We start from the raw sequence: 25,600 nt of genomic DNA, 5'->3' as shown, positions 1-25,600 counted from the left end.
TCAAGTTTCTAAAGTGGACCTTGTGCATGTTGGAATTCAAAACTGCGCAAGTATTTATAAAAGATGTAAGCCCATAAGCCCTGTGATTTCAGAAAACCAGAGGGGCTTTTAACAAAGCTCCTTAGCAGTTCTGAAAGGACTGTTAATCATAGCATCACAGGGTTTACTGCTTTATCGTTAGTAACTAAGCCATAACTTTATTTCAAATTAATTGTGGAGCCCTGTTTATTTAAATTTCTATGATTTAATAAATAAAAAAATATTATTTAAACTCACAAACTGTTGTTTTGGAAACCCTGGTCAGCAGGGACGCGAGAGGGACACAGGATTTGACACAACACCCCCAGTGAGCAAGCCAGTGGCGACGGTGGCAAGGAAAAAAATCTTAAGGAGATAAAAAACCTTGAGAGGAACCAGACTCATCAGGGGGAACCCATCCTTCATTATAATAACATTCTTATTTAAGCTAATATATAAAATATTAAATTGACACCAAAATTTAATATGATAATAAGATAATTTATAAATATATTAAAATTAATTATTTGAACATCCAATGATTAAATGCAATCAGGGGTATAATGAAGCATCTCCCGCCATCTAGCTCCTGGATCTGACATGACAAACAGACTGGACACCCTGAGGTAGAGGAGGTAAAACAGATATGATCATGTTAGTAAATTGAATTGAATTTTTTCATTCTGCAAGACTTATAGAGCATAAACTTTCAGGTCAGATGTATGCCTTGCAAGAGACATTTCTGCTCTCTCACTTCTGTGATCCACTTTATACACTTTAAAATCTAAGATTTCACATCAAACCACATGCCTCTGAACAAACACATTGTATGATAAAATGCACTGAAACACTAAACCTTCCCAGTTTTATTGACAAACTTGCTTTAATGTGCTTCTTCCGTTGCTTATTTAGTCTTCAGCATTGTCCTCAACTCCAAACACATCTGGTCCAGTCCTCTGCCAATGAATTTAATAAATGAATAACGAAATCACTACATACACATTTACTACTAAACTAAAAAAAAATAATAATAAAAAAGTAAACTAAAACTTACTGAAAGAAATTAGCACATAAGCTGGTATCCAGCTCATCATCATCATCAGTGTTGTAGCACACTTGATCTCAGACATTCGGACTCGCTGATTCCTGAAAAACATCAAAATCAAAATTAGATTACAATATTCCCTTAAATGTGGTTATCGTGTGCAGTGGTACAGTGACTGAAGTGACATCTTTTAACACTTTAGATGGTATATTGCACACTTTTATCCAGTGTTGCAGCGGACTGCTATTGTCTCCAAAATCTGCCTGCAACTTTACAGATGAGCACATATCAATATTAGAATAGCAGAGGACTGCAAATAATACATCCAGTACATATTGTACAGATTGAACACAAAATAATTTAAAACAAATAAAAAATCAAATGCATCACAACAGTGTCTTACTACTCAATTTACCTTAATGTCTTTTATGATTTACTGCTGGTGTTGCTCTCACTAGACCCTTTCTCATTGCTATTCCGAAAAATACATGGGTAATCTGTTTAACCAATTGTTCCCTGTTCACTAGATTCTGCCCCTTCCACACCAGTAATTAGCTGGAATGTGTGCATGCATTCACACACAACCCATAAAGGTCCCATAAAGACACGTGACTTCAGGATGTTACGTCTAATGTACAAGTTGAAAACACTATGCACGTTAACTTTCACTTAAACTGGCGAATGATCTCAGATTCAGCGCAGAAAGTGAGGAACAAACTGATCTCTGCTTCATTACAGTTAGCACTTTTTTTTGCAAACGCTGATCTGCCTTCAAAACAGCCATGCACATCATCACTACAACACACCCTTTATAGCATTGGCTCTGGCTTTTGTTCAAACAGACTTTGTTCCGGGACTGAACCTGGCAATGTTATTAGATCCCCAACCCGGGATCAATCCCGGAATCAATCCCAGGACGTGTTTGCGTTCACACAGTAGGCGACCCGGCAATGTTCCAGCAATTTTCCGAGTCCAACATGCAGTGTGAAAGGGGCTACTGTCTGTGTCCTCCCTGGAGTTGCCACACTAATCTTCACTGCGTCCTGTATGCTGCTGCTGCTGCCTTTACTTCCTAGTGTCCTGCCTGGAGCTGCCTCACAACTCCTTCGTCCTTCCTGCTGCTGTACTCTCTAAGTAGCTCAGTGGCATAACACCTTTATATGATCATAGACAACACAATCTAACCTCAACACGGCTATATGTGCCAACCCCTTGGCTAATTCTTTCAGCACCCTCACTGTCGTCATTAATACAGGTTCAGTGGCCCCCATTTCCGTATGGCATAACACAACAACCTAGCCATATGCGCCAACCCGGTGGCTAAGCCTGTTCTAGCCCCACTGGCAGCATTAATGCATGCTCAGTGCCCCTGGTTCCGTATGGTACAACACCAAAGCACAACCATACCAGCCAAATTACCTACGAAAAATGCAATACACAGTCCACAGGATTGTAGTAACTGTGGTAGGTCTGTAACACACCCGATTGATGGCAGAGGTCTGGATTTGAAATGTAGATGTGGTCAAGTAGTGTGTGCTTTCTGTTGACGCTGTTGTAATCAGTTGTATGTATCTTCAAGCTTGAAACAACTCCAGAATAGGTTTTCCAGTGTATGGGAGGTCCTCATTAAAGTCTCCAGGTTGGTCAAGAAACCTCCAATATTGTATTGTGGTGGCCTATACACAGCTACGATTGCTGCTTTTATTGGGGAATCTTATTTGATTACAACAAACTACAGATCAGTCAAATGTTGTATATATTGCCTGTGCTGAGTTGGAATGTGCTCCTTGCAATGTATTGCAACTCCAACACCACCATTTTTCTTTCCAATTTCTTGATGTGTTGAGTAAAAGACATGCCTGTTCCGTGTAAACATGTTGTATCCTTCCAATTGGAGAGCTGAAATACATGATCCAGTCAGGTGCGTTTGCGTTAGACATAGAACATCTGCCAGTCCTTCTGTGTTGTGATGAACAATGGTGAGTGTCTGTTCCTGCCTATTTTCCTTTATGTGCTGCAGAAGTGGCATGATTTCTTCGACTCTTTTGCTCTTTTCATGCTTTGCAAAGAAGCTATGATTTCAGGATCAGCATACATCTTCTTGTTGTCGAAGTCCATAATGTGTAATCCTTGTAGAGAAGTCGTTCTGCTGAGGGCAACGTAGGCCATTCCCGACTCAAAAATCTTCAATGACACTACTGCAGAGTGCATCGTCATGCCTTGACCTTTGTGGCGTAAGCTAGCTTGATGGGAAATTGTTGACAAACGGCTCCTTTCCTCAGATTTTCTTCAGATCTCTCAATGTCAACCAAGATGTCTTCTTCACCTTGTACCTTTTTGCGATGTTTATGACCGGCATTCAGATTGTCGAGTTTAAGTCTTAGCATTTGTACTGTGGCGATTCATCTTTTTTTTTTTGGTGACAATGTTTGCAATAGTGCCAAAACATCCATTGACAAATCCGTCTTCTACATCCAGATTCCTGGTTACCATCACTCAAACTTCCACTGCAACTTGCATTGTGTCAAGCAATTCATCCTTTTTTCCAGTGACAGGTTTGTTTAGTCTCTTCATCTTTTCTGTTTTTGGGTCTTTCCTATAGTCTTCGCCATCAATTGTTATGATGTCAGTGAAAAGGGCCTGAACAGTCTCTGTATTATATATGTGCAGAGCATCACGCAGGCAATATTCAGGCTTCTTCACAGCCTGGAATAACTAAGCTCTATCATCCTCCCTGAGAGCTTCATTCTTATTCTTCAATTGTAGTTCATTCAATAGTTCAGTGAAAGCGATGTCTTCTTTCTGGCGCATGATCTCTGTGAGGGGGATGATTTGAAAATGGTCCTTCCAGAAGCCAAGCACATCCTCTTCATACAAGCAGAGCTGTTTGGCTCTACCAAGCGGTGGGAGTTGATAATAATCCCCTACAACGAGGCAAGATATTCCCCCAAAAGGTTTCTTGCTGCCTTTGATCTACTGAAATCTCCAGTTTACGTAAGGAAACAGGTCCTTTGAAACCATGGATATTTCGTTGATAAGAATCTCCCCGTCGCGTAATCCTGCTCTCACTTCATCTAGGGCATTCCCAAGTCCTTGATAAGGTGGATTCAGACTCCTTGGCAGTTTTAAAAGGGAATGCAGCGTTTTACCAGGGATGTTGAATGCTGCCGTTCCAGTAAACACAGACAACAGCTACGGAGATCCCCTTCTTCCTGGAGTCGAGGGAGTTGTCACAGAATCTTGGTTGCTTCTGAATGTATGCACTTGACGATGTGTGATTTCCCACAACCAGCATCGCCTGACAAAAAGTAAAAAAAAAATGCTCTGGATTTTAACCCTACTCACGCGCCTGACACCACTGGCGGACAGTGTAAAAAAATTACTGACTGCGTCTCATTTAGACTTCTAAATATCTTCCTCGTAAATTCATTAGTCATCTGTGGTGCCTCTATCTGTGGTACGACTCCGTCTCCATCTTCATGAAGAATCTGGTATTCCGGGACATCATTTTGTTCATCTTCTTCTTGTTCTACATCTTGTTGCTCTGCAATACAATCCATGCGATCAGGTGTATTCAGTGTATTCACAGTAATCATCCTTGGACAGATTACATTTGGTCAGCAAGTCTGACAAGTGTCAAAGGAGGCCTGGGGATCGTTTAGCAAATGCCACAATGACTTGAGTTTAGTCCTGTCTTCGTTCATTGCTTTTCTAACAACATCCTGTCTTGTCTTCTTTCTGCCTGGTTGGTTTTGGTCTGCGATTTGATCTTCCTCAGAATGATGTGGTCATAGATGGGTGATGCTGGTGCTTGACATGGGTAGTTTAGGGAACCCATATCTACACAACACATTTCCTTTCTTGCAAGATTTAGCTATGCTATGATTTATGATTTTTAGATTTATCTTGCTATGAAGCTGAACTTCAGTCACAATTTAATGAAGCTCTGGATAAGAGGTAGAGCCCGACAACTGGCAGGTTATGTAACGGTCAATTAAGTCACACTCTACTTGGTTAGACCGAATTCAGGTGCCCCCTTTACCCAGGTCAGCAGATGAATGTGTGGGCTTCCTCTGGCTTGAAACAAGATACAATAAAAGTAATCCTTGAGTTCACCAAAGGGATTGAGCAGGTTACAAAAGCAGATGAGTCATTAACGCATCCACTTATTTCTCAAAAATCTGTATGATGGTGACATGGTTACTTCAAAGAATTTCACATTTCGTCATCTAGTCAATCTGAAGAGCCTTGATTGCCATTATCACTTCTGACCATCGCAGATCGTCTTCAGATGGCTGTCACAACTTTAGCAGATCCACTCATGTCTTCGCTCTTCTGGAACTGCACAAGAAACTGAGCAGGCACTGTCACAAGCATGAACATATTTCCTGGTTAAGCAAGAGGCTGTTATATGAACATTTTTTACTTATGTTCTATTACACATCTTGACTTGATTTGGAAAAAGGGTCCTGTGACAGACTGTGCAGATGTAAGTTGGACCATGCAGAATTTGACACCGAAATGGATATATGGTCTTTTGCATTATGTTTTTGGACCCAGTCTGGTTTGTTGCATCAGAATTGTGTGTATCCTGACTGGAACATTGTATTTTCTTTTGATCCTTAATGCACATCTCAACTTGTGAAGAATGTGTAATCCTGCATCAGTGAGACAACTTCTGTTTTTTTCTGGATAGTACAACGTAGAATGTGATGTGCTCTAAACTCTGAATCACTTGCACATCTTCTGGCTATGTAATCCTTCATCTTCTTCTGGAAAAGAGCATCAGTGTGGTACCACTTAATTATGTACACTTTCCGGGTTTTTTTGAAGAAAACATCCGTATTGTACCTCCTGGTAATGTATTCCATCTTATGGTGTCTGGCAAAAGGATCTTGATCATACTTCTTTTCGGTAATCTCCTTTTTCTTCATCCGAAACTGCACATTCGTGGCATATTTTTCTCTCTCATATTCTCTTCTTTTTTGTACTTCAAAATGTGAAGATGTACCCTCCTGTCCTGCATCTTGCTTTTCATAAACAATTTTACACATTTATTCTCTTCTTCACTGCTTGTTTATTTTTAAAACATTTATGACACTTTGGTTTTTGTCATGTGTCACAACAAGAATTTCAGGGATTCTGATGTCAGCATTTGTTTTTGTTTTTGGCAGAGATGACGTTACTTCTGATGGTGACACACATGCTGCTGATGAGCATGGTTTCTCAGACTGTTCCTCTATTTCAAATGAAACAGCCATGAATTCGTAGCAAGCTTGAGGACCATGATTCCAAAACAGCTCAAGTAGTTTGTTGGTCATGTCATGCAGAGTTGGTGAAAGTTAGCATAACTGCACTTCCGTCACCAGTAGGATGTGGCAAACCTTCAGCAGTTCTGGAATGTGAATAAATATCCATATCTTCCAGATCTGTCTCTGAACACAGCAAAGCACTTTGGAGAAACAATTAGCAGTGCATTGAGGGACACTGAAGTCTTTCATCAAGAGGAATCCACCACGCGTCCATTTCATGAGTTCCTCAGTCTTGCAGATACCCCATCACCACTTCTGACTTTTGGACACTGTAGTTGTGGTTAGAAGTTGTGATTTCATGAGAAAACATCATATCTTGCATTACTCTGGCAATGATGCCTGCACGTATAGAATTCTAGATAATCTTCACTCTATTAATTAATGCTAATTTTAGTTTACAATCATCCTCTTTACAGATCCCCTGTACAAGAGTAGAGCCAATGATTCTTAAAATATCCCATCACATAATTTTTTCAGAGTACCTGAGGTCCACTGCTGAACATCAGACACCCACTGCTGGACTGTGTCTTGCTGTAGAGATAACTCAGCTGTGAGTTTCTGCAGGTCCTTTGTTGCCTCTGAAATCCTTTGAACAGTCTGTCTGAAAGAAATATCCATGTTAACAAATTCTGAGATGCAATTTAAAAACAAAAATGTTATTATACATATTTTCCTAGTAAGTACCTTGATGTATCTTTTGGCAAGTGTCCGGTCAAGGTTTTCTGCCTTTTCGCTTGTTTCAGCAACTTTCCTGGATTGTTAGCATGTCTGTGCGAACTTGACACACAATGTATGTGCAGTAATTTAGATTCACAATAAGGACCACAGGTCAGATACTACATTGATCATTCTCCAATATTGTCACACAAACATGGATATAATCATACACTTAATTAAGGTGTCACAAGGTTTTATTATTATAAAGAAAGTCCTGATCAGTGTAAAAGTGCTGACTACACAGTTGTTTTCTAAGGGAGCCCCTATGCATGGAACTCTAAAATGCAAAGGCCGAGCATCAAATGTTCAAACCACTTGGTCTCAATTTGGACACAACTATACATGAAAAATTATTACCGGCTTTTGACATATACTTGGAAAATAAGGCTCGAGAGAGAGGAAGGTGTTAACCTGTTCAACCTCCTCCCTGATTGTTCTTCCAGCTTCCAGCAATTTGGAAAACAAGTAGGGGCAGAGGATAGACGATCATAATGTTCGGTGCAAATGTTAAAAAATAAATTTAAATGTTATTATTACCTCACATATTCATAAATGCGCTTTTGCATCCATGATGGAGAGAAATGGGCACATGTTCAGAAAGTACTGCAACTCTGGACAGTGGGCCACAACTTTCTGCAGATATGGCCAATATTTGCAGACCACATCAGAGCAAAAAAACTGGACTGTCTGTGAAGCTAGCTGTTTCTGGAGATATAATGGGTATACAAATATTTCTCCAGGGAACATATTCAGTCCCTTCAGCAAAACCCCATGACGGCAGACAGCAACTTCAACACCTTCCTAATATAGTTTGCTTGCAGACTTTTTGGCGGACTCTCGTCCACTGACCCGCACCACATCTCACTTTCCCTGGATTCTTAAACAGATGAGGGCAAATACAGACATTTATACAGTTACCTTACTACAGTTACGACTTATTTATCAAAATTAATTTGACATGAACCAAGAGAAAACCTTACCATCTCCAGCCGTGAGAGGGTGATATATTTTTGGACTGATGCGACTTATACTCAGGTGCGACTTATAGTCCAAAAAAATACAGTAAGTAACTGTTTCGAAGGTTGGCTTCAGACTGTGGTCATGATGAAGAAAGGGCTCTGTCAAGAAATATGTGCTGAAACTTTGGGGATTGTAAGAACAATGTCCTAACAATGTATCCTTTATTTAAAAGGTGATCCAAACAAGATAAATTAAATGATGAGTCCACTCACTCGCCTCAGATGACAACATACTGTCCAATTCTCCAGAGAGGTAGTTTGCCTGTTCCTCCAGTCTTCAGCACCACTTCCCAAGTGGTCTCGGACATCTTAAATGAGGGAGTCTGAAAATGAAAAGGGAAGAAGGCAATGGTAAATCTGGGCAATTAACAAATAAATGAGGAAAAAAGTATTAAGGAAAATTTTTTTCGATGATCACAGTGTCTTCAGTTGTGCTGGTAGATGGAGCACAAGACATGCTTTTAACAGTTGCTGAAGAAAATGCAAAAATATAAATGTCCATTTAGAACTTTCTCAATGAATAATGAATGCAACTAATGATGAGAAAAATAATAAAAAAACAACCAGTAGCTGAATCTCGCCCATATTTTATCCTCATCATGCCAAACACACAGCTTTGTGGATTGTTTTGACCCTCCTGTAGTTTGTACATGCTGATCCACCTAAATAAACAACTGAGCCACAGAATAAACCACCACCCACCAAGGTTATTGCCACCTATAAACATCTCATTATGAAACCAATGTTATTATATTACTTTGTAAAAAAAAAAAGGTCTAACGATTGTGGTCCTGTATTATTACTGACAGATCTTGGAAACCCCGTTCTACATTAAAATATAGAAACGAAAGTGAAACATTTTGACAGAATATTGAATAAAACTCTCACTGGCTCTAATGTGTGAACTCAGCTCAGCACTAAAGCTTGCATTTGAATAAAGACACTGAGCCAGGTACTGTATAGTTGCACTTTGTTTGGAGTGTTGCAGTCTTGCACCTTGAGCGTCCGAACGTATTTCGCATGATCAAAGTGTAGTGTGTCCGTGGCTTAATACGGACAGAAATCTGTCTAATATCAGAAAGAACTGTTAAACAAAGGATTTGAAATGTATACAAAAAATGTATTACAACAATTTATTTTATATTATTAGAGTCAAAGAGTCAAACTTTCAAATGTTCTGTTAGCATTCAGCAAATACACATTTATATTTAATTTAAAGAAATCTTTGAATGACTAATATACATTTTATCTGTTTTAAACAGTTCGCATCTCCAATACCCATTAATCCACAAATGACTTAAGCTGTTAACTTTTTTAATGTGGCAGACACTCCCTCTGAGTTAAAACAGACCAATATCCTGGAGTAATTCATTTACTCAAACAGTACACTGACAGAGCTGAGCCAGATAACGAACAATAGACTGACTAGGAGGCAATGACATTATTTTTAGGGGTTCAAGCATGCAGTGCTGAAAGCCTATTGTAGTTGTTAGGATTTGTATTATTATTTCACCATAAAACTGAACGGGCAGCCCAAACCGTAAGGCCTAGAGAGCTGAAACTTGGTCAAAAGGTAGTAGTCTTGCTCTCTACTCAGGCGCAAAGAACCGGCCCAATCGGCCTAATGGGGGGGACTACAGTACAGCGATCAAAAATGCGTTCTTGCTAATAGCTCCTTAACCGATTGTCGTAGACAAAAAAATTTAACATTTCTGGAATCCTTGGGTCATGGCAATTTTGTAACCAATTTTACGCAACAGGCTATAACTCGGAAACAAAATGAGATATCTTAACCAAACTCGCTACACCTTTGTGGTAGCTAAAACTTTGGTCAAATAAAAAAATTGCACAGATCTGCCACTTGGTGGTGCTATAAAAGGTAAAAACATAAAAATGGCTATAACTACTTAACCGTTGGTCCAATCAACCTGAAAACCTTGGTTTGCAGCATCTTTGTCCAAAAAAAGAATTTTGAGCACCTATTTGACAAAGTTAACGGAGGTCAATCGGAACGAAACTATGTCGGCATGCTCGACTCGACTCGACTCGACTCAAAGGACTGTAAGAATTTTGAAAGAAATCGGCCACTAGTTGGTGCTAACGAGTTTTATGGCTCTGTAATCACTCTGTGTTTCATATATTAGGGCTGTGCGATGAATCGAAATCGCGATTTTAGGTGTTGCGATTTGCTAAATCGCAAAAGCCTGCGATGTTGATGCAATATTACTCTGTTCCAGAGCATATGCATGACTGTCAGCCTTGAGTGACAGTCTTACCAATAGAGTGAGGGCACCTCCGTTCTCCCCAATCAGCACTGCTCTAACCAGGGCCGTCGCTAGTGGCGTGAAAGGTGGTGACCCACTGCCCCAGGGGGCCCCACAAAATCCAGCAGTTATACTATATAGGCCCCGTTCTGTGAATAATTCTAATATTAATAATAGACGTATGCCACAGTCACGCACCTGTCTGCTGATGATGCATTAAATCATATTAGATAAAACACACATCCAACAGTGCTCTTGGATGGATATATTTAAAATATTATGCAGTACCAAATTATCTTTATAAAAATTAAGAAAATTTGTAATTTTAGTTGTTTTATTTAATTTATTTATTTTTTGCTCTTTCCTGGATTCTTGTCAATTTCTTTGTTTACTTTTTGATTTATGAATTATATCGACTGATAAGAAACTATTAAATCGCTGGTCTTAATAAAATTGGTTTTACTATTTAATAAATTCTTGACTTTTGTTAGTTTTTTTTTTTAGGTTAGTTTGGTTAAAGTTTTTTTTTTGGTTTAGTTAGTCATGAATAATTGCCTCTTAATAATTCTGTTTAATAGGTTATTGCTTAAAGGCAATTTTTGATCTAATATAAACATTTACCTTTTAAAATACTGGGGTTTACAACTACTTGACCATATTCTGTTGCATGTAAATAGACTGTCAACATGATATGATATTAAGACTAAACTTACTACACTGTCCTGTAGATGTGGCATCGTCTGATTCACAATCCCATTCAAAAGATGACTTGGAGTCAATGTGTAAGATACTCATTGGTCATACTGACTTCACATTAATCTTTTCATAATTTGTATTCAGTATTTATTAGTCACATCTATTTAAAAAGAACCAGATAAGAAAATGTAGAATGTTGACGAGCACAAGGCTGGAGATCATTATGTCAGGCTGATTGGGTTAGAATGGCATACTTGACATGTTAAAAGGAGGGTGATGCTTGAAATCATTGTTCTTCCATTGTTAACCACGGTGACCTGCAAAGAAACGCGTGCAGCCATCATTGCATTGCATAAAAATGGCTTCACAGGCAAGGATATTGTGGCTACTAAGATTGCACCTAAATCAACAATTTATAGGATCATCAAGAACTTAGAGGAAAGAGGTTCAATTCTTGTAAAGAAGGCTTCAGGGCGTCCAAGAAAGTCCAGCAAGCGCCAGGATGGTCTCCTAAAGAGGATTCAGCTGCGGGATCGGAGTGCCACCAGTGCAGAGCTTGCTCAGGAATGGCAGCAGGCAGGTGTGAGCGCATCTGCACGCACAGTGAGGCGAACACTTTTGGAAGATGGCCTGGTGTCAAGAAGGGCAGCAAAGAAGCCACTTCTCTCCAAAATAAACATCAGGGACAGATTGATCTTCTGCAGAAAGTATAGTGAATGGACTGCTGAGGACTGGGGCAAAGTCATATTCTCTGATGAAGCCCCTTTCCGATTGTTTGGGGCATCTGGAAAAAGGCTTGTCCAGAGAAGAAAAGGTGAGCGCTACCATCAGTCCTGTGTCATGCCAACAGTAAAGCATCCTGACACCATTCATGTGTGGGGTTGTTTCTCATCCAAAGGAGTGGGCTCACTCACAATTCTGCCCAAAAACACAGCCATGAATAAAGAATGGTACCAAAACACCCTCCAACAGCAACTTCTTCCAACAATCCAACAACAGTTTGGTGAAAAACAATGCATTTTCCAGCACGATGGAGCACCGTGCCATAAGGCAAAAGTGATAACTAAGTGGCTCGGGGACCAGAATGTTGAAATTTTGGGTCCATGGCCTGGAAACTCCCCAGATCTTAATCCCATTGAGAACTTGTGGTCAATCCTCAAGAGGCGGGTGGACAAACAAAAACCCACTAATTCTGACAAACTCCAAGAAGTGATTATGAAAGAATGGGTTGCTATCAGTCAGGATTTGGCCCAGAAGTTGATTGAGAGCAAGCCCAGTCGAATTGCAGAGGTCCTGAAAAAGAAGGGCCAACACTGCAAATTTGCATAAATGTCATGTAATTGTCGATAAAAGCCTTTGAAACGTATGAAGTGCTTGTAATTATATTTAGGTACATCACAGAAACAACTGAAACAAAGATCTAAAAGCAGTTTAGCAGCAAACTTTTTGAAAACGAATATTTATGTAATTCTCAAAACTTTTGGCCACGACTTTATATATATATATATATATATATATATATATATATTAGGGGTGTAACGGTTCACAAAATTCACGGTTCGGTTCGATACAATACACTGGTGTCACGGTTCGGTTCGGTACGTTTTAGATACAGCAAAAAGAAAAAATTGGCAGATAAATTTCCTTGATTTTTAAAAAATGTTTTATTTATTAAAACTAACAAAGTATGTTTTTTTTTTTTTTTACATTGAACAATGATGGAGCTATTCTTTACCCATCTTCTATGGTGTTTTCTTAGCAGCATACTGTATAAAACAAAAACTGCTCCTTATAAAAAAAAAAATGAAAATGTTATATTAGTTATTAACAAATACAAAGATGTAACTTCTTATATGGAACTCTATAACTCTTTATATTGAGTGTGTTTTTACTCAATTGGTTCTCTATAGGGCTTATGTTTTTTGGAACAAAGCAGGAATTACGGTCTGTCTGAAATGGGCTCGTGAAGGAATATTGTAACGGGGCTCAATTACATTAAGCATGTTCTTAAAACCTACGTTTTCCACTACAGAGTAAGGCGCTCGCTCACTCAGTACGCGCTGAAGGCTCGTTGCAAAATGGCTAATGCGTTTAACAGACCAGAAATAGAAGATCCTCCAATAACCAACAGGTCTGGTGTTTGGGTGCACTTTGGATTCCCTATAATGGTGATGATAGAATGAATGGTAAATAGTAAGGTCTCATATCCGCGGCTATAACGTAAATGTAGCCTACCAATCGCCGTGGTGATGTCTTTTGCCCTGTTTGAATCCGTTGGAAATGTCTGTCTAAATGCTGCGGGAATAGTTTTGTTGCGTGTATGTTTCTCCTTTTTTCCGTCTTTTCCCAGATACTGACACACTAAGGTGATGTCGGCGTAAATGAGTTGCCATGTTTCAAGTATTCCCGCTGGTGTTTTTTATTTTTTTTGTATTCCCGCTGGTGTAGCCTAGATGCGACATATCGTTGTTGTTTTTATCCACCACTCTCTTGCCATCACCATTATAGCTTACAGGGAATCCAAAGTGCACACATACACCAGACCTGTTGGTTATTGGAGGATCTTCTATTTCTGGTCTGTTAAACGCATTGGCCATTTTGCAACGATCCTTCAGCGTGTATTACTGAGTGAGCGAGCGCCTGACTAAGTAGCCTAACATATAAGTTGGTGTTTTTTCTTCTTCGGGGGTGTCAGGGGCGTTGCCTGTTACGTCGTTTGGGTTATTGGGCTACCTTGTTGAACGCATATCATTATATTTCACAATTTTTTTTTTTTTTTCCAAATATAATTCATTAGTCCAACGAACCGTTCGGTCCATGATGCGTACCAGCAAATCCAGCAAATGCATGAACGTAGGCCAGCATCAGTTAGTCAAGGTCAAAGTGAAGAAGCAGAAAGTAGCACCAGTCAGGACACAGTCACAGACAGCCTAAATCCAGCAAGCACAGGGAGAAATACAGGTGATAGTGAAGGAAATTTTTTGACAATTGATCCAGGATTATGGCCAGAGAGGTTCACAGATCGTGAACGTGAGGTGATCATAGGAAAGCTAGCCAATGTCAGTCAGACAGATCTGAAAATTTAAATTTTGCCCAAGGATTCAGAAGGAAAGAAATTTCCAGAGTATCTCCAGTTTAGTAAGTCACCAAAGGGCGAGAGAAAGAGAAGAGAGACTGGTTGACATACAGTCCAAGCATGGATTCATTATACCGTGTGCCATGCATGCGCTTTTCACAGGATGACCTCAGAAAGACATCAACTAGTGCACTAAACTCTAAAGAAGGGTACAAAACAGCAGATCTAAAATGGTGGAGAATGTACAATAAATTCCCTGACCATGAAGCAAGTAAGGCACACAAAGCGTGCTACCACAAGTGGAAAAATCTGAAATATTCTTTGATAGAAGCAAAAGGAATAGATAGCAGCTTGCAAAAACAAATACAGATGGAAGTTGAAAAAAACAAAGCAATTCTTGAAAGAATATAAGATTTCACACTTTTTTTGGCATCAAGGAACTTACCATTCAGAGAGACCACGGACAATTTAGGTGATGTTTGCAACGGTAACTTTCTTGGCACATTAAGAGCTGTTGGCTCATAATGATCCTTTGCTTAGTGATCATTTGCAAAAAGTGTCAGAGAAGACAGGTGCAAGAATGACACATTACCTTAGCCCAGAATCACAACATGAATTTATTGAACTCTGTGGAAAAAAGGTCTTGGAAGAAAAATTGAAGAAAAGGGAGAAAACAATTTATTATTCTGTGATCTGTGATGCAACTCCTGATATTTCTCACATGGAGCAGAATGTGATTCTTTTAAGATATGTTGCAAACAAGGAGGATGATCAGTGGGAGATAATTAAGTGTTTTTTACAGTTCAAAGCGTTCAATGGTAAGACTTGCCGGGAAATATCAGAAATGATACTGAAGACTTTGGAGAATGGGAATCGTATTGGATAGAACAACAGTAATTCCTATTGGAATAATGGCAAAAACAAAAAGGAATTTTGTAAATGCAATGCAATTGAAATGTAATTCATACTGTGCTGCACATTATTGACAATATTGAGCTGAAGATTGACTTTGCAAATTAAAAATCGCAAATCAAATCGCAAACGCAATATCGGCCAAAAAAAATCGCAATTAGATATTTTCCCCATATCGCACAGCCCTATCGTACATCCACACAATATGCATAGAATTCGATAGATCTCCTCATAATACACAAATTTGCCTCAATAACCATTGCTGTCAATCAAATTGTTCTATAATTATTCACAAATATGTTAAAAACATACTTTTGCAAACTAGTCTTAGGTTTTTTTACCCGATCAGAATGAAACCACTGGAGTAATATTGTCTGGATATACGCAAAAGCCTATAAAAGCTCAACGAAAAAAACTCAAAATTTAAAAATATCTCAGATGACTCCAGGGAAGCTTATAAAGTTTCATGGTGATCGGCCCATAGGTGGGGCTATAGTAAAGAGGACAAAAAAAAATAAAAATCTATAATATTTCAATAGAAAATGTCCTCAAGTGGAACTGTCCCCACATTACCCATTATTGGTCCAAAATAATTGAGACTTTGTCAACAATTTTTTATGTTAGACTTCCAGCAGGTTTGGTGTTGTACCTATAGATATAACATTTGAACATCTCACAAATTAATGTATTGTGTTTTGTGATGCTGCTAGCCAGACGTCTAATTTTACTAAACTGGAAAAATAAAATTCCTCCCACTCATCAAAACCTTCTTAGATGCATAATGCAATATTTACAAGTGGAAAAAATTAAATGTTCTTTAAGGAAGAAAGAACAAACATTTTACTCAATTTGGCAACTTTTTATTCATTATTATAACAAGTAAATTTGGACGACCCTCTATTGCCTGATTTGATATATTTTTACTTAATACTTCAAGTGTGTGCAGGATTTTTGCTTTGGTTTTGTGTTCGGTTCACATTCATACATATGATTTGTATAAAGCTGTTGGAAAATGGTAATAAAAATAACAGAAAAAAAAGAAAATGACCTGAAATTATCGAACATATTCATATATTCACACAAACACTAGATCTTCATATCATATGCTAGATCTCCTCATTCTGAACAACTTTGCCTTAGGAAGTAATGCTGTCAATCACATTGTTCATTAAATATTCACAAATGTATTAAAAACCTACTTTTGCAAACTTGTCCTAGGTTTTTTTGCTTAATCTCAATTAAACCACTGCAGTAATATTCTCTGGACTCTCTAGATCAACAATTATGGTTCCTTTGGTTAGCTATAACAGGTTCATTTTTAAAAAGGTGTGGCTACAATACCCAAAAGCTTATAAAACCTAAACAACACTTTAGGAAAATTGGTGAAAACATTTCTGAGATGACTCTTAACAATTTTGCAAAGTATCATAGAGATAGGACCACAGGTGGTGTGATAACAGTTAAAAAGGCCTCAAAAACACAAGATTTATATGGTAAGTGGCCTCAAATAGGTTGAAAATGTTCATATATTCACACAAACTCTAGATCTCCATATAATATGATAGATCTCCTCATTCTGAAAACCTTTGCTTCTTGGAACAATGTTGTCAATAAAAGTTTTAATTAAATATTCAAGATAAAAAAAAACTACTTTTGTAAACTAGTCCATGAGTTTTAGCTAAAGATCAATAAAACCACTGCAGTACAATTCTCTAGACTGACTAGGTCAGGTAAAAATGTTGGACATTTGCATTTGGACAGGTATAGTCATTTTATAATATGTTCTTTACATAGTGTAAAAAAAGGCCTATTAATACAAAAAGAAAGATGCATAATTTCATTCTAAACAAGCATGCAAAAATTAAAAAGGAATTGGGCAAAAAAATAACATAATAGTTATAAAGGTTGTGTTTAACTGTCAGCCATACATCCAGGTTAGCCAAGACCACCCCAAAGGCCTAAACTGCTTGAACCCCAATAAATGCTGCTTGCAGCTTTAATCTTATGAATTGAGTTTAATAACAAATTAAGTTTACCATTAATATCAACTGAGCTAATAATAACTTTAAAAGATGACATTTAAGTTGTGTCTGGGAACAAACCAAAATTTTGAGAACAACTAGACTATGACGAAGTAGATGGTCAGGTGTGTTCACAGCAGTTCATAAGTATAAGACAAAAAAATGTCAGACTCATAAAGAGGTGAAAATGTAAATGGTCATGAAGGTGGGTGATCAGATTTCGGTCATTTTTGGCTGTGGTGAGAACGTAGCTTTAGTTTCACACTTTCTGCTGACATTTTAAGCGACTGAGCCATTTAAAAAATTTTCCTCAATAAGAACACAAATATTGTCCACATCTGCATGACTCCAGAGCAATCGTGTTTTTGATTTTTCAGACTATACTTGCAGAGGACTTTTGTTTCTTTCCAGCATGTGTTTGCAAATGTCGTTTCAGGTCTTGATGATATGTAAAGGTTCTCACTGAAGACAGGTAAATGTTCCTCTTCAGCGTGAAGCCTCATGTGAATCTTAAGATTTCCCTTTGGTGTGAAGCTCTTCTCACCGTTTGCAGGTATTCGGACCCTCTCCAGTGTGACATTTCATGTGTGAATCAAGGGTTGCTTTATGTCTGAAACACTTTCCACACTGATCACATGGAAACGGCTTCTCTCCAGTGTGAATGTCCATGTGAACCTTAAGAGCTGCTTTGCGTGAGAGGCTCTTCCCACACACTTTGCAGGTAAAAGGCTTCTCTCCAGTATGAGTTCTCATGTGGGAATTATATTGTGATTTATATGTGAAGGTATTCCCACACACGTTGCAGGTAAAAGGTTTCTCTCCAGTGTGAATCCTCCTGTGAACCTTAAGGCTTATGTTCTGACTGAAACTCTTTCCACATTGAGTGCAGGTGAAAGGTTTCTCTCCATTGTGGATTCTCATGTGAACCTTGAAGTTTGCTTTAAATCTGAAACTCTTTCCACAGTTAGTGCAGGCGAAGGGTTTCTCTCCAGAGTGGATTCTCATGTGAACCCTGATGTTTCCTTTAAATCTGAAACTCTTTCCGCAGTCATGGCATGTGAAAGATGACTTTCGAGAATGATCTGAATGAATGCATTTTTCATCCCAGTTTAAGTGTCTCTTGTCTGGGAATCTCTGTCCACACTGATCACCATTAAAAGACTTCTCTCCTGAGTGAAGCCTCATGTGATTAGCAAGGGCCATTTCATGTGTAAAACCTTCTCCACACTGAGCGCACACAAAAGGCTTCTCTCCTGTGTGAGACTTTACGTGAACTGTAAGATTTCCTTTTTGTGAGAAGCTCTTCTCACAGAGTTTGCAGTTAAAGGGTTTCTCTCCAGCGTGACTTTTCATGTGAAAATCAAAGCTTGATTTATGTTTTAAACACTTTCCACACTGATCACATGGAAACAACTTCTCTCCAGTGTGAACAATCATGTGACTCTTAAGAGCTGCTTTGTATGAGAAGGTCTTTCCACACAGTGTGCAGATAAAAGGCTTCTCTCCAGTGTGAAGTCCCGTATGAGTTTTGAGGCTTACTTTACAACTGAAGCTCTCTCCACACCAATGACATTTAAAACCATCCTCTCCTGAGTGTTCGCTCTTTGTGTGAAAATTAAGGGTTACTTTTTTTCTGAAGCCCAATCCACAATGATCACATGTGAACGGCTTCCCTCCAATGTGACACTTCATGTGGGAATTAAGGCCTTTTTTATCTCTAAAACTCTTTCCACACTGTTGGCATGTGAAAGGCTTTTCTCCAGTGTGAATTTTCATGTGGGTTTCAAAGTTATATTTTCTATCGAAACACTTTCCACATTGATGGCAGGTGAAGGAAACGTTTGATTTGGTCCTCTGAACTTTTTTTCGTGATGAAGTTGTTTTAGTGTGTATGGATTTTCCCACAGTCATTAAATCACATTGCGAATATTCATTTTTCTCTTCTATCTCTGTAAGTTCTTGCCTCTCTTCCTTCAGTGCCATCAGGTCTTAAGCAGAAAATGAAAAAAGAAAAAGAAAAGTTAGTGGCAGTTTATTGGCTTAAGCAACAGACTTCAAAACCAAGATAAAAGTATTAAAACATCAAAGCCTGCATGAGTCATCATAGACAAACAAAAAGAAATAGCCTTGGCTACAATGTTTTTCTGCAAGACACATTAACTGCAAAAGCAGCAAAAGTTACAGACTGCAGCTTCAAATTTTGTCGATAATCACTAGCACAGATTAGGTCTATAGGACTGCTAATACTGTGTGTAAACAAATAGACATTTGATCAAACACAAATATTGAGTGCATCAGGGGCCCGTTTCAGAAAGCAGGTTAAGTGAAAACGGAGTATGTTAACCCTGAAATGAGGGAAACTCTAGGTTTTCTGTTTCAGAATTGGAGGTTTGTCAAACCTGAGAAAGCAGGGTAAGCCCGTTTCTGAAAGAGAGCTAACTTTATACTCCGAGTCAGTTAGCATGGTAACTTACTCTATAAACCTAACCTGGTCTAGAGCAGGTTTTCTTCGGTAAACCCAGAGTTTCTTTTGGTCTCCTCCCCCTTTTTAAAGTGCAAACGATGTTTGAAATCTTCATTCATTCATGCACGCTGCAAAAATGTTTTTTTTTTTTTTAAACCAAGTATTGTTTTCTTATTTCAAGTACATATATATATGTACTGTATATGTATATATACAGTACAGACAAAATGTTTGGAAACATTACTATTTTTAATGTTTTTGACAGAAGTTTCTTCTGCTCATCAAGCCTGAATTTATTTGATCAAAAATACAGGAAAAACAGTAATATTGTGAAATATTATTACAATTTAAAATAATAATTTTCTATTTGAATATACTTTAAAAAAATAATTCATTCCTGTGATGCAAAGCTGAATTTTCAGCATCATTACTCCAGCCTTCAGTGTCACATGTAACATCAGTCGATCACATGATCATTTAGAAATCATTCTAATATTCTGATTTATTATGAGTGTTGGAAACAGTTCTGCTGTCTAATATATTTGATCAATAAAAGGTTAAAAAGAACTGCATTTATTAAAATAAAATAAAAATTCTAATAATATATTTTCTTTATCACTTTTTATCAATTTAACACATCCTTGCTGAATAAAAGTATTGATTTTATTTAAAAAAAAAGAAAGAATTTTTTTTTTACTGACCCCAAATTACTGACCAGTAGTGTATATTGTTATTGCAAAATGTTTATATTTTAAAAACATATGGAACAATATTACATTTTTTTCTGTATTTTTGATCAAATAAATGCAGGCTTGATGAGCAGAAGAAACTTCTTTCAAAAACATTAAAAATAGTAATGTTTCCAAACTTTTGGTCTGTACTGTATATATATATATATATATATATATATATATAAGATATTTAGTCTTGTTTCATCTAAATTAAGTAAAATTATCTGCCCGTGTGGTAATAAAAATAATCTTGCAAATGAAAAGATTATTCTGAGTGTCTTAAGTGTGAATTAAGATTAGCTCTGCCCTCCAATGTCACACTAAGTTAATTACGACGCGTGTGAAAACCGGCATCAGTGGTGTAGGCAGGTAACGCCTTCTGCGCGGATAACTAGCGTGTGGCTTTTGCTGAGCTCACTCTTTCTCACTTTTCCCATCACATTATAATTTATTTTCAATGAAAATTAATAAAATGTTCTAAAAGTGGAAGTGGCTAACTAGTGTTTAATAATAATAAAACTATTTATAATTTTAATAAATATAATAATTTACACTTGTTATTTCATCCAGTTAATATACAACAATAAATAGTATTTATCTGCCTGTATAAAGATTAAATAGCATTTGAACTGCTACTTTTATATGGTAAATATTAGGGTTGTGCCGATAGACGATAGTATCGTGTATCAACGATAGTCAGAGATATCGACATAAGCAGATTTCTCTGTCGATAATCAAGACGATATTAGGCTCATTTTTCTATAAATGTATTAGATCATAATAATAACAACTATTTTATTTTTATTAGGCTGCTTATTATAATTCGGCTATCAAACTGCCCAGCTATTTCACTTCAGCACCGCATTTTCACACACACACACACACACACACACACACACACACACACACACACAGCGCGTGCGAGCGCATGAGGATTAGAGCCTGTAGTCACTGAAGTTGTCCGCTTTGACTCGGATAACTCATTAAATCTATGAAATGAAAGAGATAGAAAATGAGGAGTTGGTGTCCCACACATTTAATGGCTGATACATGGCAACACGCTCTTCTCAAACATGAGAGATTAACTCTTTCTTGATGTTACAAATAAAGTAAAGACAAAGTAATAACATGGTGGCAGAGCAAACTTATCATCCATAGTGGATATCACGTAGTCCTTTGTAGTCCGTTACAAAGTCTCCATCCACAAACAGACGTATATCGTCTGCAGATATAAGGAATTTCATTGCACTTTAACAAAAAAATCTGAATGACCTGTATATGTGCAATATTTTAAACGAGCCCTCACTAACCGAGTTTAATGCCACAGTTATGTTAGAACGCATCTCATTCTTGTTTCTGTGGCGGTGCGTCGGTCTCGTCATGGAGCACCTGGTCCGGAGCGCTGTATGACTGATGCATCAGTTCAGTTCAACTTTACTCCAGATATAATGAACTTACCTGTTTTGAACAAAAAGACTTCTTTTTGGCGGGAGCTGTTGCCATGGTGAATCGTCATTTCGGAGCTCCGTTGATCATGGCTTTTCATAGTCATGGTGCCATGCTAAACTCAAGAGTCAGCCTACTCAGAGTTGACTAATCTTACACAATTCAGCTATTCTGAACCCAAAAACTCTCAGAGTTTCCAATCTCAGAGTAATTCAACTCAAAGTTCATGTTTTAACTCCGAGTTGGTTGAACCTCCTTATTAAAATGGGCCCCAGGGCTCAGTATCAGGTCCTCTGCTTTTTTTAAAATGCCATGTGTAGCGCATTTTTTACAGTCTATGATTAGACCATTTGTTTTTTATTTTATTCTATGCCATCTTATCCAGTAGAGGGCACTCTAGACGTTTTGTAGCGTAGGCCCATGACCAAATCACGCGAATAAAAGCTAGTAGCCAGGCACGTCTGTGCACTCCGAACGTGTATTCTCCACCGCGGGAAACATTGTAAATAAAAAGAGAGCCGCACTTGATCCAGATCAAATTGATAGACTGGTGTTTCTTGCAAACAATATCAGTGGCGGTTTCTACATTAGGGTGATGCACCACCAAAGGAAAGAGAGGGATTTTTTTTCTCTTTTACATTCAACCACAGTGTTACGCTAGACTGTTATTGCTGCCTCTAAATAGTCAAATCAGCGTCAAGTCGCGTTCTGTGTTGTACCGCCCCTTTTTGGGCGATTTCTGTCAAACTGTGAATCGTCCAGAGTGCTCTCATAGACTTCCATTCAAAGATCTTTTTTTTTCGAACTGCAGCCACTGCACTGCAATCTCAATGAGTTCCGGGAGGGCTCGCCCTAACGTGCTTTCGTCATCGTGCGTAACCTTAACTTGTGCAACTACTGGTGGGAACAGTGACATCCAATAATATTTAAAAACTATTTTTAATTTTAACAACAAGGAAAAAAATTAAAACTACTTTAATATATTTATAAAATGTGAAAAAAACATTTATCGCGTTTTTAGGCGCGATATGTGAACGGCCCTTTATGCTACAGTGTTTTTTTTTTATGCGTGGGGGGGGAGGCACATAGATATTCAAATATATTCAAATACATTGCATGAAATTCGATTTTTTTTTTTTCAAAAGTGACAGCCCTACCGTGAACGCCACAGATACATGTTTTAGGGACTTGAACACAACACGAGATAAATATATTTCCCCCCTATTTTAGTTATTAATGATAGCCATTTGACATTTTGTGTGTTTTTGTCTGGTAAGCATGAAGACCCACTACATGTCAAATAAAACAACTTCAATTAGGACGCTTATATGACATTCTTCAGAACTATCATTTCATTTCTGTGGAGCTGGACATTTAAATAAGGATCAAATGAGTGAGTTCAGCTTTGAGAATGAAAACCAACCTGTTTGTTCCTCAGTATCTTCATGTTTGACTCTGAATGTTTCTTCAATCTTCATGTCTTCACTCTCCACTTTAATAAACTCCATCTTTATAATCATGTGTCAAGTCGATCTCAGATGATTAGACCAATAGTTTTTCTGTGTGTTGGGACACTTTCTTCTGTTTAATAAATAAGAAGTTCTAAAATAAATGCAAACTAAATCTCTGGCATCTCATTCTGCTCCCTAGTTACTACATTGCTAAGTAAATTGATTGTAAAATTGATGCTTTTGGGAATGCCAGCCCAGAACAATGCTTATGAGAGAACCGAAAAAAAAAAACCTACATGTCTGAGTAATTATTTAACAATAAACAAATAGTTATTGTAGCCTACACAATGTGCAATTACATTTATTCAAATGTAATGTTAAAGGTTCATATTGATCATGTTCTATTTTTTTATATTAATATTACGCATACACTCAGAATAAAAAGAAAAAAAAATTAACAGCCTGTCACTGGAAGTCCCTTATGCAAATGAACCATGGTTTTACTAAAGTGTTCGTAGTTCAACTATAGTACATGTAGATTTCCATGGTTAACACAGTAAGCATATTTTAACTATGAGTAAACAAAAGTTGCAATTAATGCGTACTGAGCGTTAAAATGTGTTTCAAATATAAAGTCAAGTAGGTATCATTACCCATTTTATGCTCAGTAATTTAATAAATTAAGAAATCACATAATTTAGAAGTTCATCAGTATTGATATCGATGAGACTGGCATTTATAAGTATCCGTATTGTATTGAAAAACTAAGTGGGATCGTCCATCCCTAATTCGCATCCCTAATCACTGAATCATTTTGTGAAGCACTTGATTTAATAAATTAAAATAAGTTACATAAAGCTCCGTTTCTCTCATCAGTACTTGGCAGTGAGTGAACTCGTCTTCACAATAAACTGATTCACTACATAGGGAGCAAAAAGACACCTAGCTTTTGTTACTCATGTGCGAGTGCTTACGCATAAAAATAGTGTTTATTAATGTTAGATATATTACGGGGCCGTTGAATGCTTGAATCTGATTGGCTGACGAGGTGTGCAATTATTTTCAGGGAAACACACGGCGAACGTAGTTCCAGGCAGCTTTCTTGACCGCGTTACAGTTCCATATCACTTCGCGGAGTTAACAGTAATAACGGTCACTCGGTTTTCCACAATGTTGTCAGCGCTGCTCTGGCGATTTTATCAGCATATATAGTGTAGCAACTTGAAGGATATGCATGACATTTCTCACTAGAGATGTTATAACAGCGCTGTTTAGATGCGCTGCAGCAGAAGAGTGCTTAGAGACGCTCTCTCTGTGTGTGTGTGTCTCTGTCACTCTCGCTCTCTTTCTAATAACTCAATTGATAATTGCTAGAATGCTATCAACGGCTCAATCCTCCGTTACCAGCTTTAAAACGACGTTTTGGAACTAGCAAAAGAGGCATTTGATGAGATGCGGAAGAAATAGTCCTACTCACAATAGTGATTTAAGTACAAAAACCGGACGAATCCCTTTAGATAAATCTTCAGGTCGAAAAAATATTGAAGTGTGGTAACCGTACTATAAGCAAAATAATTGACTCCGGACCGTTAAATTATTAGGGAAAAAAAATGCACACCCGAGGTGGTGATGCGGTCACGAGTCACAACGCGAAGCGGAGTTACTACTCGGGTGTGCACTCTTTTCCTAATAATTCAACAGCCCGTCGTCAATTATTCCTTACATAAAGGATCATCCATAACTAAGCTATTTTACGTGTTTTGTAAAACTATAAAAATTCCTTAACTTTTTTTTGCAGTAATTAAAAATGCTTAAAAAGGCAAACCTTTCTTCAGCTTGCAGATGCAGGAGAGTGGCGCAGTCTTATGACGTCACAACATAAGACCAAAATAAAAGTCCTATTAATCCCGCTGCTATCTAAAAATACACATGTGTAATCTGTTAATGTAATGTAAACTGTAATTAAATTACAGTTAATTATGATATTGTTAATGATTACAAAGGGAGTTACATTTTAATATTTTCACACATATACATATTTAAAATATGAGACACCAATGTTTCTGGAGTTGAAGACACAGAATATGACACATGCTTATTCCATAACTGTTTTATTTCCTATTTTGGTTTATGTAAATGCTTATTTATTTATTTATTTTATTTTTAGATTAACTGCCTTTTTTCCAAGGCATTGTTAGATGCCAATGTTTCCTGTCATAGCTATGCAAAGATTTGGTTTCAAAAACAGTATCATAGCTATTAAACTATATCTTATGATTTTAAATCTGTATTTAACCTAAAAAAGATTGCAAAGTAAAAAGAGCTGCTAAAGTCCTATTTTGAGGTGGTTGTACTTTACAATCTTAATTAAAGTGAAGAAGGATTCTGAAAGTCTGACAGTAATCAGTGTTGAGTACCATTGCAACTT

The 25,600-nt window shown here is 37.6% G+C and overlaps 2 protein-coding genes across 2 annotated transcripts in view; one reads left to right on the top strand and one right to left on the bottom strand.

The window, feature by feature from the left end:
- The window catches only part of LOC132106088 (gastrula zinc finger protein xFG20-1-like), a 257,526-nt gene that overhangs the window by 42,964 nt on the left and 188,962 nt on the right, over positions 1 to 25,600 (top strand). The window lies entirely within an intron of this gene.
- LOC132106045 (gastrula zinc finger protein XlCGF26.1-like) lies at positions 17,147 to 24,983 on the bottom strand. Its single transcript, XM_059511655.1, has 3 exons — positions 24,959 to 24,983; positions 23,145 to 23,302; positions 17,147 to 19,068 (listed from the first exon to the last, which is right to left on the bottom strand). Exons 2-3 carry the CDS (start codon positions 23,239 to 23,241, stop codon positions 17,621 to 17,623), a joined length of 1,545 nt encoding a protein of 514 aa, XP_059367638.1. The 5' UTR covers positions 23,242 to 23,302; positions 24,959 to 24,983; the 3' UTR covers positions 17,147 to 17,620.

This window comes from Carassius carassius, chromosome 26 (genome assembly GCF_963082965.1).
Source record: "Carassius carassius chromosome 26, fCarCar2.1, whole genome shotgun sequence".
Classification (NCBI taxonomy): Eukaryota; Metazoa; Chordata; class Actinopteri; order Cypriniformes; family Cyprinidae; genus Carassius; species Carassius carassius.
The sequence above is the reverse complement of the archived record's forward strand: the minus strand, read 5'-3'. Positions and strand labels throughout refer to the sequence as shown.

Bases quoted from the DNA above. Each gene is read 5' to 3' on its own strand.
- LOC132106045 (XM_059511655.1), bottom strand. From the start codon at position 23,241: ATGATTATAAAGATGGAGTTTATTAAAGTGGAGAGTGAAGACATGAAG. The intron at 19,069-23,144 runs GTTGGTTTTCAT...TTTCTGCTTAAG, and splicing joins AGATACTGAGGAACAAACAG to ACCTGATGGCACTGAAGGAA.